At 23.8% G+C, this 12,332-nt stretch overlaps 1 protein-coding gene across 6 annotated transcripts in view; it reads right to left on the bottom strand.

The window, feature by feature from the left end:
• Positions 1-12,036, bottom strand: part of LOC117179537 (cyclin-K-like) — a 21,207-nt gene extending 9,171 nt beyond the window's left edge. Inside the window, exons 1-8 of one of the 6 annotated variants that reach the window (XM_033371439.1) lie at positions 11,853-12,036; positions 10,882-10,927; positions 7,249-7,479; positions 7,045-7,176; positions 6,742-6,871; positions 2,904-2,961; positions 2,650-2,822; positions 2,394-2,540 (exon numbers count right to left, since the gene is read on the bottom strand). In XM_033371439.1, the coding sequence (XP_033227330.1) occupies positions 2,394-2,540; positions 2,650-2,822; positions 2,904-2,961; positions 6,742-6,871; positions 7,045-7,176; positions 7,249-7,479; positions 10,882-10,884 (874 nt within the window). In that variant the 5' untranslated portion in view covers positions 10,885-10,927; positions 11,853-12,036. The other 5 variants (XM_033371440.1, XM_033371441.1, XM_033371442.1 and 2 more) reach the window with 5 other exon arrangements.
• Between the last annotated feature and the right edge of the window lie 296 nt (positions 12,037-12,332).

Consider the following 12,332-nt stretch of genomic DNA (forward strand, 5'->3'; position numbering starts at 1 on the left):
GTATTACCCAATGCAAAAAATGTGTCACGAGAATTGAAAACAGCCGTGCGGTCGTTATAATAGGTAAAAATAAATAAAAAATACACAAATGAATACAAAAAATGCCCAAAATATATATTGTTATCAAATTATAAAATTTTCCAAATTTCAAATAACGACAAGATCTTTAATTGCCAAAAAATAAAATCCCGAATTTAAAAATATCAGAAAATAAAATTCACCGAGTTCAAAACCGGCTTGTAAAATAAACGAATTAGTAAATTCCCACAAATATTTCAATTCTCGAAATTTAGAACTGCTGAACACAGTTAATTGAATGTTAATTTATGAGCTATTATTATAATTATAAATAAAGCAAACAATTTAATTAATTGTTAATTAATAATTTATTAATTATTTTCGACAAATTTTAAATTTCGTCAAACATACATTTCAGGAATAGGAATATTCATGAGAATTTAACAATTCTTTTATTTTATATTTCGGCAATTTTTTTCTTGCTAATTTATGATTTTGTTGTTCATTTTTTCGTTATTTTGTGTTAGCCTCGGATATTCAAACACTTTTTAAATCTAGTGATGGAGATCTAATTTTTTTTTTAATTTTGCCGTTTTAAAATATAATGCTACTATATAATAAATATAATTATTATATCGATAGATAAACAAGCTATATGATAAATCCTAAAATATTGTTTTCTATTACAACGAAATCACGAACTCTTAAATATGATATTTTTTTAATCAATTAGAGTTTGCAGCGAAGCTAAAATATTTAAAAATTTGTATGTTTCTCTTAAAGAAAGAACATTGACGAATAGTTTTTTATCTTTGACAACACTCATATTAATCGAAAATTATTTTTGGAAATGCTATAATAAATCCATCTTGAAATTAAATTCTGAGAATTATTAACAAGAAAATAAGTAATATCACCTTTTGTTTTTAAATTTATGTAAGTATAATTTAAATTCTACTAAATATTTCTTGAATTTACACAATTTTTATTCGTTTTCATTTTGCAATCTTACCAAATTAAAACATTTTGCTTTAAAACCTTCTAAACTATTCTTAGAAGTTTAAGGAAATCGTTTCTTATGTTTAAAAACCTTTTTCAATTTTCTCTTAATTTTGAACCATTCTTCAAAATAAAAAATTATTTAAAATTTGCACACGAATATAAGGAAAATTATTATTTTTTTAAATCTTGTCATACCTTCTTAACCTTCTGATTTCTAAAAATTTATTAATTGTGTCCTGCATTTTTTATTTATTATGTAAAATTAAAAAATTGCCTTAAAATATTTCAGATTCTTCCTTGACTATTTTTGAAATCTTCTGAAATCTTTTTGAATGATCTCTTCAAATTATTATTTCGAAATTAAAAATTATTTTAATTATTATTAGGAACCTGAAAAAATGTCTTTCATTTTCGTGACCATTTACAAAGTTCTTAAAAAATCTTTACAAGTTTTAATTATTTTTGCATCGTTTCAAAAGTTTTGAATATTTCTTAAACTTACTCAAATTTTTTCTAAAATTATGTAATATGGCAAAATTTTCCCTATAAATCTTTCACACTTTTTAAAGATTTTAGAAAATAATTCAAAAGGTTGTTTAATCTTTTTTCGATTTTCTCTTGAAATTCCTTACAAAACAATCATTTAAACATTTCCCATGAATTTTAATAACTTTTTTTCACACCCTGAGAAAATTCAGGTTACATAAAAAATGTGTAAATCTTGAAAAATTAAAAAAAAGTGGATCTTTCATAATTATAAAAAAGTTCCTAACTCTTTTATTCGGGGGTTCATTTTTATAACCTGATTTTCATACCGGAGCGATCATTAATGGAAATGATTCGTTAAAAAAATATAAAAAGACTATTAGCAAAATCCATTGTGTCATTTTCGCAATAATTACATTAATAAACCGTTTTCTTGATGCATTTTTAAGAATTTGTAACGGCTCTACTCTCAACCTCCTGTCAACTCCCGGTGACAGGAGGCTGGTATTTATTAAATAATGTGAGACAATTTAATTTTGAGGTTAGAGTTTCAGTCTAGCAGTGTTAAATAATTAATGATCTACTGCGTTGCATATTTTAAATTCTTGAATATGTCTGGGCTAGAAAATCATCTATATTGAACCGCTGTTGATATAACCTGGACAATAAAAATATTGTTAAAAATCATAAATTCTTTTAAATTCTCCTAAATTCTGTCATCTTCTCGACTACTACTAGTGCCGCCGCACGGCCGTTTTCAACCCTCACGACAATACATTTTTTACATTTAATCTTTTTTTTCAATTGTTAAAATTTAAAATATGAAAAAATATGAAAATGATTAAAATACTTAATTCTAAAAAAGCATTTTATTAGTATTTACTAACCATTCGGAGTACTTGATCCAGATTCTATCGAAGGTGGTGCGACAATTCTTTCCCTGGCGGCTTCAGTTGAAGGAATTAAAGGAGGCGAGTCCGGTGGTTTCGCGTTATTCGCTTGCGAATATAAATCCAGAACTTGGTGGCAAATATCTAGAAAAGACAGATCCTTATGATACTAATGGATTGTTCAGTTCTAGGTACTTCTTAGGTTTCAATATTTAAGGATTTGGTAGAAACTAGTATGAAAAAAGGAACGGACCTTCTAGAAGGTCCATCGTAACATCTTCAACAAACATATCCCACCATCGTAAGTGTTTCGGCTGTCTTCCTTGCCAGTCGACTACTTCAAATTTACTTAATTTTCCAGCTAGGTACATAAGTGCGACTGCAATTATTTCCGGTTCCCATTGAAGACATAAAGTCGTGCACAAACTGCAAGAAAAACGAATGGGATCAGATACTTGAGTCTTGGATAAAATAGTTGATTAATTTTTTTGTTATCAAATAAGTTACCTGTCGTTGACAAAAGTCCACGCCATTTGCACCATTTTTTGTAACTTATTCTTGTCACCTGAAATTGAGAAAATAATTATTTGTTGTAGGAAATTAATAATTTCAGAGAGCACAGCGTAAAAAAGAGGAAATAGGATCATTTTTTAGGAAAAAGGGGGAAAATAGGGGAAACAAACCTATATTTTTACATCTAGAATAGAAGAAATAATCTTTGTTTAAGAAAGGCTTATTTTTTAATTTTATTAAATACTTATTTATTGATTTCCGAAATTATAGAATTTATTTTTAAAAATTGGATATAATTAGACCATTGGAAATTCATTCCAGGCGATGCAAAATACAGAAAACATTTTTTTAAATAAACATTCTGTATTTGTTTAAAATCGTTCTCATGGTCGAAAATATTTTCTCTTTTTAAAAATACCATCAATAATAATTAAATTGTGATAACTTTAAGCATAATTCAATATTTCTGTCCAATTAAAAAAAAAATTAAATTTGAGTGCTTAAAACATTTTGCAGTTCACAAATATTTCAGCTTAAAAGTTTTATTTAAATCCTAAATAGTTTTGTTTGAAATCGGCCAAATAAGCAATCCTTAACTAAATTGGCTAATGGTAAGATTTTTAAATAAAATGTCAGACTCAAATCAGATTAAAATGGATAAATTTTGAAAGTTTGACTTTAAATTCTTGAAGTTAGAACATTTAACTTTGCAGTTGATCAACTTGAAATATTACATTTTTAAATTATTTAACTTTCTACATTAAAATTTTAAAAAGTTCATTTTCTAATACTTCTTTTCTAAATTTCTATATTTTGTTGACTACTCTAATTTTATATTTGATAACAACTTCTGGCTCGGTTTTAACAGTTTGAAGATGTTTGAAATGTTTCAGATTCAAGTTTTATTTAAAGATATAGTGTTTTATTTTTTATTTTATAATTTGCTTGTAAAAAATGAATTAGGTGCTTCAATATTATAAAAACTAATTATTAACATTTTAAATTCAAATTTTAAAAAGTTAAATTAATTCTGTATTAACAATAGGCTTTACAGGCCAAAATGCTCTAAAATAGAATAAGAAGATTTTCAACGAAAATAGAGGAATAAATTCTTTTTAATAAAATTAATACTAGCACTATATCAAGTTCGTTTTGAAACGCATTAATTCATAACATTTCAAACAGAAGTATTGTTTGTTCAAAATAAAATACATGAATTATTTTCAATAAAAACCTTATATATAATGTAATATATTATATTAATAATATATTAATACACATAAAATTCTGCGAATTAAATAAAAGTGGAAACTTAATGAAATTCATTTGAGAATTCATCTGGTGTTTTTCTTGAAGATAAATTTCTTTTTCTTTATTTACTAAAAAATCCTTCTTGTTTAAAAATTCAGTTATTTTGATAATAATTCTTTTTTTTTATTTGGCTACATTTAACAGTTTTTGATTTAAAATTACATACACATTTTTCAGTTGAAAATTCAACTAGTTTTGTTACAAGTAGAACTAGTTTTTAAACATTCATTTTTTTTTGTTGATAAATATTCATTTCAATTTAAAAATCTTGTTTTTTTTTTATGTCAAAAATGTAAATATTTTGTAGAAAAATCTTTTTTCTTGGTTGAAAATTAATATTTTTATCTGAAAATTCAACTATTTTGTTGAAAAATTATCGCTAAAATTAAATTGTTTGCAAAACAATGTATTTCCATTGAGGATTCAACTGTTTCGTTGAAAACTCATATTTTTGGTTTAAATATAAACTATTAGATTTTGGGTTAGAAACAATTTTTTTTTAATTCTGTTTCTTGGATGATGATTCATCATTTTAGTTCAAAAACTTTTTTTTTGTTAAAAATTGAACAATTTTCTTGAATATTTATCTTCTTTAGTTGAAAATTCGTTTAATTATTTTTATTTTAACTATTCACTTTTAATTTTACTGTTCTATTTATGGTCAAAAAATTATATTTCTTAGTTGAAAATTCATCTTTGTAGTTAAAAATTTCACTATTTGGTTAAAAATTAATTCCTTTTGTGGAAAAATTAAATATTTTATTGAAAATTCGTTTCTTTTTGTCGTTAAAAATTAATTTTTTTAATAGAAAATGTAACTTTTCTATCTCTGCTTAAAAATTCATTTTTTTTAGTTGAAAATTCAATTGATTAAATAATTTATAGCTGTAAAAAATTAATCTTTTCGGTGTAAAATTAATTTAATTGGTTGAAAACTTAACTAATTTGTTGAAAATTCGTTTATTGTTTAAAAAAAATAAATTTGTACCTTTTTTAGTTGAAAATTCATCTTTTTAATTAAAAATGCATTTCTTTGGTTGAAAAAATAAACTATTTGATGGAAAATTCGTTCTATTTTTTCGTTTAAAATTAATTTTTTAATCTGGATAAACAACTATTTGGTTGAAAATTCATGTATTTTGCGGAAAATTAGTTGTTGTTTTTTAATGGTCGAATATTAATCCTATTGGTGAGAAATTGAACTTTTCGGTTGAAACTTTATTTCATTGGGTGAAAAAATTAACTATTTTATTGATAATTTTATTTTCTTGATTGTAAACTTTTTTTCAACTTAAAGTATATACTTTCCACTTTTGCTTGAATATTTATACTTTTTATTTTAAAATTCATTCATTTTGTGGAAAATGAGTATTTTTTAATGAAAATTTAACTATTTAGTTGAAAGTGGAACTACTTTCTTAAAAATTGTTTGATAATTCAACATTTTAGTTCAAAAACATTTCTTTTTTTTGTTGTTGAAAAGTTTACTATTTTGTTTAGAAATTTTGTTAACAATTCGTCTTTTTTATTGAATTCAACTGGTTTTGATTTAAAATATTTTTGATGTGGTAATATTAACTATTACATTTTTCGTTGAGAATTTCTCTTTTACGTTAAAAATTTAATTACTTTGTTGAAAATTCGATTTTTTTGTTAAAAATTGCATTTTTTAACTGTAAATTTAACTAAATTCTATTTGTAGTTGAAAATGTATATTTTTTATTTGAATATTCCCATCTCTCCTCGAGATATGTGTCTTGCTTTATATTATTATAGATGAAAAAGTGAATTTTAATTATAAAAATCATTTAATAACATTTTTAACTCAAAATTTTAAAAGTTAAATTAATTATGTATATTAATTTCAATTTAAAACCTTTTAATTCCTAACATTTCTAGCAAAAATATTTTACTTCCAATCAAATACATAAATTTTCAACCAAAAAGACGAATTTTCAATTAAATAGATGAATTTTCAACCAAACATGGAATAGTTACATTTTCAGTTAAAAAATGAAACTTTAACCAGATATAAATTTTACACTCAAATGATGAATCTTCAAGCAGAAAAATTAATTTTCAACCAAAAAAGATTTGTCAAATAAAAAAGAAAAACCTTTCAACCAGATTGTTTAATTTTCAAGCCAAAAAGACGAATTTTCAATCAAAAGAATGACTTTTAAACAACACTGTTTAATTTTCGACTAAATAATTAAATTTGACAGAAAATAACAAAATTTAAAACCAAGGAATATGAATACAAATCCAAAAATATACTAGTAGGCTTTTAAAACCAAAAAAAATTAACTTCCAACCAAAAATAGTTGGATAAACTAAGGATTAATAGTTTAAATAAACATTCAAGTTTATTTTTTTTTTAAATACTTTTAAAATAAGGTCATAAATTGGAAATTTTTCTTGGAAAATAAATTTTAAGTTAATTTCAAGTTATTTGAATAGAAAAGGGTAAGTTTGTCAACAATAAAAAGGGAGGAGAGTGAAGGAGAAATTAAGAAATTACCTTTTAAACACTTGGCATATTTTAATAGATAACTATACGGGTGTTCGACTTGCAGGTCGAATTTAATTGTTTGAAGCAAAATCCTTTCTAGCGTCATTACTTCTTCCTGTAAATAAAAATCCGTTTCGCCCTTTAATCAAAGTTTAAACTGATCGAAAGCACTATTTGCCTAGAACATTTTTGACCTTTTTGTGATTTATAATCCGCGAGAATAGTTTGGGATCATTTCATCATTTTAATTTCCCATGAAGTTTTATTTAAAAATTCGAATTTCAAATTTAAAGTTAAATTCAGAAAGCTTACTTTAGGATCTTCACCGAAAGTCAGGAACTTTTGATCACTCAGCAATGTTTTTGCAGTTTTGATAATGTCTTTGCACTTTTTTGGAGTCTCTTCCACTTTGCCGGCTAAAAATAAACAACTGCATGCAGTCACCTGAAAATAGTTTTAATTTTTAACGAGAAAAATTTGAAGAGAATAATTTTCTTTTCAAGTTTGGACACTCACGTATCGTGGAAAAGTTTTAAATGAGTGAAACATGTAAAATCGGTGAAAATAAACGACTCCAGTCGCCATGGTGTTGTATCCGAGATCCATTTTTGTGCCAGTGTCGATAATAAATCGCGCACCTTCTTTTCTGTATCGGCATTCTGTGTCATAGTCAATGCCATCTTGAATGGAAGGTGTATGTTTCAAATTCTTTTTCTCGTAGTACCAACATGGCATTTTCGGCAAGCCCTGAAGAATAGGAATCAAAGACTTAGTTTAAAATTCGAAATCAGGAAAAGTTTTCTAATTTATTGAGGGTTGCTAGACCGGGAAATGACATGGAATTTTGAAAAGTTACTGGCATTCTTTTAATCGCAATGTAATTTAAAGTCTTGATTATTATTTTGGTAGTTCACGGCGTTTTTTAAAATTGCGAATATATTTCTTTTTTAATAATAAAAATAATATGATTATAATTCCGGATTTTTTTATTACATTTTTGAGCTTATCCCGAAAAATGAAATTTAAAATAAGTTGCTTTTGAACTTTTTTTAATATTAAGTTTAATTATTAACTTTTTCAATTACGAAATAATTCATTTTAAAGTGTGTAATTATACAATTATTTACTATCAAAATTTTCCATTTTATATCTTCATTTTTAAAGGTGCATTTCAAATAAAAAACTTTGGAATGCAATTTTGAAAACCTAAATTAAAAATCAATTGCGATTGAAATTGAAAATTTGAAGCAAATATATAATTAATAATATAATATAATAATAATATAATTTGAAGTGTAAATATAAATGAAATAATGATTATTAAAATTGAACTGTTTCAAACGTCCAAATAAAACTTTAAAAACTATTTTCAATTTAAAAATAATAGATTCAAAATTAAACGCTTTTATTAAATTTCAAATCCTATTTAAATGTTGTTACTATCTAAAATATTTAATTTGGGAGAAGATTTAAAACTTAATTCAAAACTTGAAAAGATTTCTAAAAATTGTAAACAAAATATACATTTTTAAAATTTCAAAATAAACTCTGGAAGCTTTCTAAAGAATTTAAGGTAATAAAAAAATGTCTAAAACATCCTAGAAAAATTTTAACCGATTTATCACTTTGAAAAATTAAATTCATTAGAATATTTTCAAAAATTACGAAATAAAAACAAATTTAGTGAAGAAATACAAATTCCGTAACAATTAAGTTTAGAAAAAATTCGAGTAAGTTTAAGAGATATTTAGAATTTTTGGATTCTTATTGTGATTGAAAAATTATCTTATTTAGTTCAAAATTCAGCTACTTTGTTAAAAATGAATTTTTTTAACTGAAAATTTTACTATTCTATTTGTGCTTGAAAATTTATTTTTTAGTTTAATATTTCCATTGCAACTGGTATCCTGAAAATTTCATCTTCTTGTATAAAACTGCAACTGCAACTTATTGAAATATCAACAATTACATTTTTGGGCGAGAACCGACTTTTTTATTCTAATTCCTTCTCTTGGTTGATGATGCATCATTTTAGTTCAAAAAACTTTTATTGTTGAAAAAATTGACTATTTTGTTGAAAAGTTGTTTTTTTTTGTGTGGAAAAGAATCCTGGGAAATTTTTGAATGATTTTTCACTTTAAAAAATCAAATATAGAAGAATATTTATAAGAAAAAAAAATGTTGGTGAATAAATAAAAATTCAGCAATTATTAATATAGAAACAATTAGAGCAAGTTTAAAAGATATTTAAAAGTTTTGTGAAAATTTAAACTGAATTTAAAATTTGAAGATTTAAAAAATATATAAATACAATATAGATTTTTGAAAAATTCAAAATAAAATTTTGAAGCTTTTTTAAGGATTTGTAAAGTTTTAAGATGATAAAAAAGTTCTTACAATTCCTGGGAAAATTAAAAATGTTTTTTTTTTTTATTATTTTTTAACAGAATATTTAAAAACATGTCAAAAGATTTCCAAAATGGACGAAAAATAATCTAGAAGATTTTAAGGTTATTTTTTTTTTTAATTTTGCAGGATTTATTAAAAGATTTAGGAAAAATATAATCATTTTGAAAAATATTTAGAAGTATTGCAAAAAATGTCAAAAATAATTTAAAATATGACAAAATTCCAACAAACTTGAAGCAAAATGTAGATGTTTAAAGATTTTGAAATAAAATGTTGAAGCTTTTTAAAAATTTTGAAAGGTTTCAAGATGATGCAAACATTTTCTTAAGATTCCTGAGGAAACTTAAAATGAGTTTTTTTGTTTATTACTTTCAGCATAACATTTAAAAAGGTTTTAAAAGATTTCCAAAATTGTAAAAAAAGTAATCTGGATTATTTTACGGCATGTTTTTAATTGCGCAGGATTAAATAAAAGTTGAAGAAAAAATTCAAAACATTTTACAAGATATTTAGATGTTTGGTAAAAACATCAAAAAGAATTTGAAATTGGATAAGATTTCAAAATTTTCTAAACAAAATGTAGATTTTTGCGGAATTTGAAATAAAATTATGAAGTTTTTTAAACCTTTTCTGAGGTTTCAAGATACTAATATTTTTTTAACGTTCCTGGGAGAATTTTCAATAATTTTTTTATAAGTTAATTCTAACAGAATATTTAAAAAAATTTTAAAAGATTTTCAAAATTAAAAAAAAACAATCTGGAAGATTTCAAACCTATTTTTTTCAATGCGCATTACTTGTTAAAAGTTTTAGGAAAAAGGTAAATCATTATACAAGATGTTTAGATGTTTTGTAAAAATATCAAAAATAATTTCAAATTTGAAAAGATTTCAACCAATTTTTAACCAAATTTAGATGTTCGAAGATACAGGGATAAAATTTTGAAGCTTTCTAAGGATTTTGAAATTGTTCAAGATAAAAAAATTGATTAAGATTCCTGGGAAAATTTAGGGATTTTTTATTTTTAAAGAATAATTTTACGAGAATATTCAAAAAGATTTCAAAACAAATTTTGATTTATAAATAACAATTGAAAAATTATTAATATTAAAGGACCTAAAATTAAAATAATTTAACTTATAATTTAAAGTTTATGTTTAAAAAAGTGTAATCTTTCAATTTTCAATGTTTCTAACTTAAAATGATAAAATTTACAAAATTATTATTTTATTCTTCATTTTAGAGTATTGAAAATAATAGTGTGTATTTATATTTTTTTAAAGCACTAAACTGTAAAATTTATAAAAGTTAAAACAATGTTATTCATCAGTTTAACGATATTTAATTTAAAATTGTTTAATTGACAAGTATTAAAAGCTTCAATTTTTCACGTGTAAATTATTGATCGTTTAAATTTGAACAAAATTAAGCTTAAATTTAATAAGTTTTTCATTAAAATAAAAAACTTAAAATGAAAAAAAATTAGCTTGAGAGTTCGAACCTTTAAATGTGAATGACTGAAAAATTGTTATGAAACAGGAAAAACCTGTTACTAATAATTATTTTATTTATATAGTTATCAACAATCGTACAAAAAATTGTTCGCAAACTAGTCTGTGACCAATAGCAATCCTGATTTATTATTATAATTTTTATTCCTGAGTTTTATTTCTTCGAAAATGTTTCGAGTGATGTTTTCAAAAAAATTAGAAAATAAAAGTATCAATTGTAGTCATTTACCATTGTTCCTCTGGGTGCGAAGAATCAAGTGTGAAATTAGAAATTGCTGCAAAAAAAATGTAATAAAATTGGATAAGTGCTGAAAAGGTGTGAAAGTAGCATCTTAAGCGGTTCATATTTTAACTTGCTGATGAATTCGAAATCTTTTTTTTAAGTGTTATTGTTGAATTTGCTTATGTGATCTTTCTTATCGATTCGGTATTTTGCGACAGTGAGAAAATGTAGGGATTGAAAGGATAGAACAGAATTGAAAAATTACACTATTATAATACGTTAAATTCATAAAACTGAAAAAAACTGAAAATAATCTTTATCACGTGTAAAAAAAAACTCAATGAGAACTAGTACAGGAGTCTTTTACTAACTCTGAAAGGTTAAATATTATCAAAATATAAAGAAAAAATTAAATAAGCTGATATAAATCTTGAGCTTTCGAATTGAAAGCATTATTCAAAAACAAGTACAAAAGATGCAAATAAATCTGAAGGGCCAATTATTAACGAAAAACTGCCATCAGATAATACTTCGCAAATCCTGACAATTTAATTATGAAAATTTCTATTTCATGCAACTATATAAGGCACAATTGCAGAAAACCTTGAATGTCGTGGCTTGCTAATTCAATCAAAAAGCCAAAAAACAAATAAGAAAACCTTAAAAAATGCCAAGTGTCAAAAATGAAAGGGCTGGGAGTACCAAAAGTGTTATGCTATTATCAAGTACCAATTCTATTTTTTTATTGATTAGGATATGCTTATTTTGACAAAGCTAATACTCACATATTATAAAATTAATAGATAATTGAATATTTATGACGAAACAAGGGTGTAAAGTGGTTAAGAAATTGACGCATGCAGAAGAAGCGGAATTCCTAACCTTAAACTGTAAAGAACTTTTCGACATTAATGGTACAAAATCGATAAATGAAGCAGGATGGGGTAGATAATAGAACCGCTTCATCAGTTACCTACTTATTATCAATTAATATCGAAATATTCTCCAATTTTAAAGATCACACCGCACAAATTCACTAATTTTTCACTTGCGACTTTGGCTTTGTTGTTATTGAACATCTTTGGCTGCAATTCTTCTGCGCATGTGCGTTAAAAAGAGACCCGCGATTTTTCAAAACGAGAATAATTAAAAACTAATTGTAAGTTTACTTCCAATTCTCTAAATTGAAGAATATATCAACAAATTTGTAAATGTTCAAAATTACATTATTTTAATCAATTTCAAGTTTAAAAAAAAAATTTGATGGGTTACCATTTTTTTTAAACTAGACACTTTTTAAATGAGAAGTTTAATTATTTTAATTTTAAGTCTTTACAAATTAATCATTATTCAATTAGATCTTGTTGAAAATTCCCTTAAAATTATTTTTGTAAATAAAAAATTATTTGAAATCTTTCCAGGAATTTATAGAATATTTTTTTATCAATTCTTGAAAC

This window comes from Belonocnema kinseyi, chromosome 9, assembly GCF_010883055.1.
Source record: "Belonocnema kinseyi isolate 2016_QV_RU_SX_M_011 chromosome 9, B_treatae_v1, whole genome shotgun sequence".
Lineage (NCBI taxonomy): Eukaryota > Metazoa > Arthropoda > Insecta > Hymenoptera > Cynipidae > Belonocnema > Belonocnema kinseyi.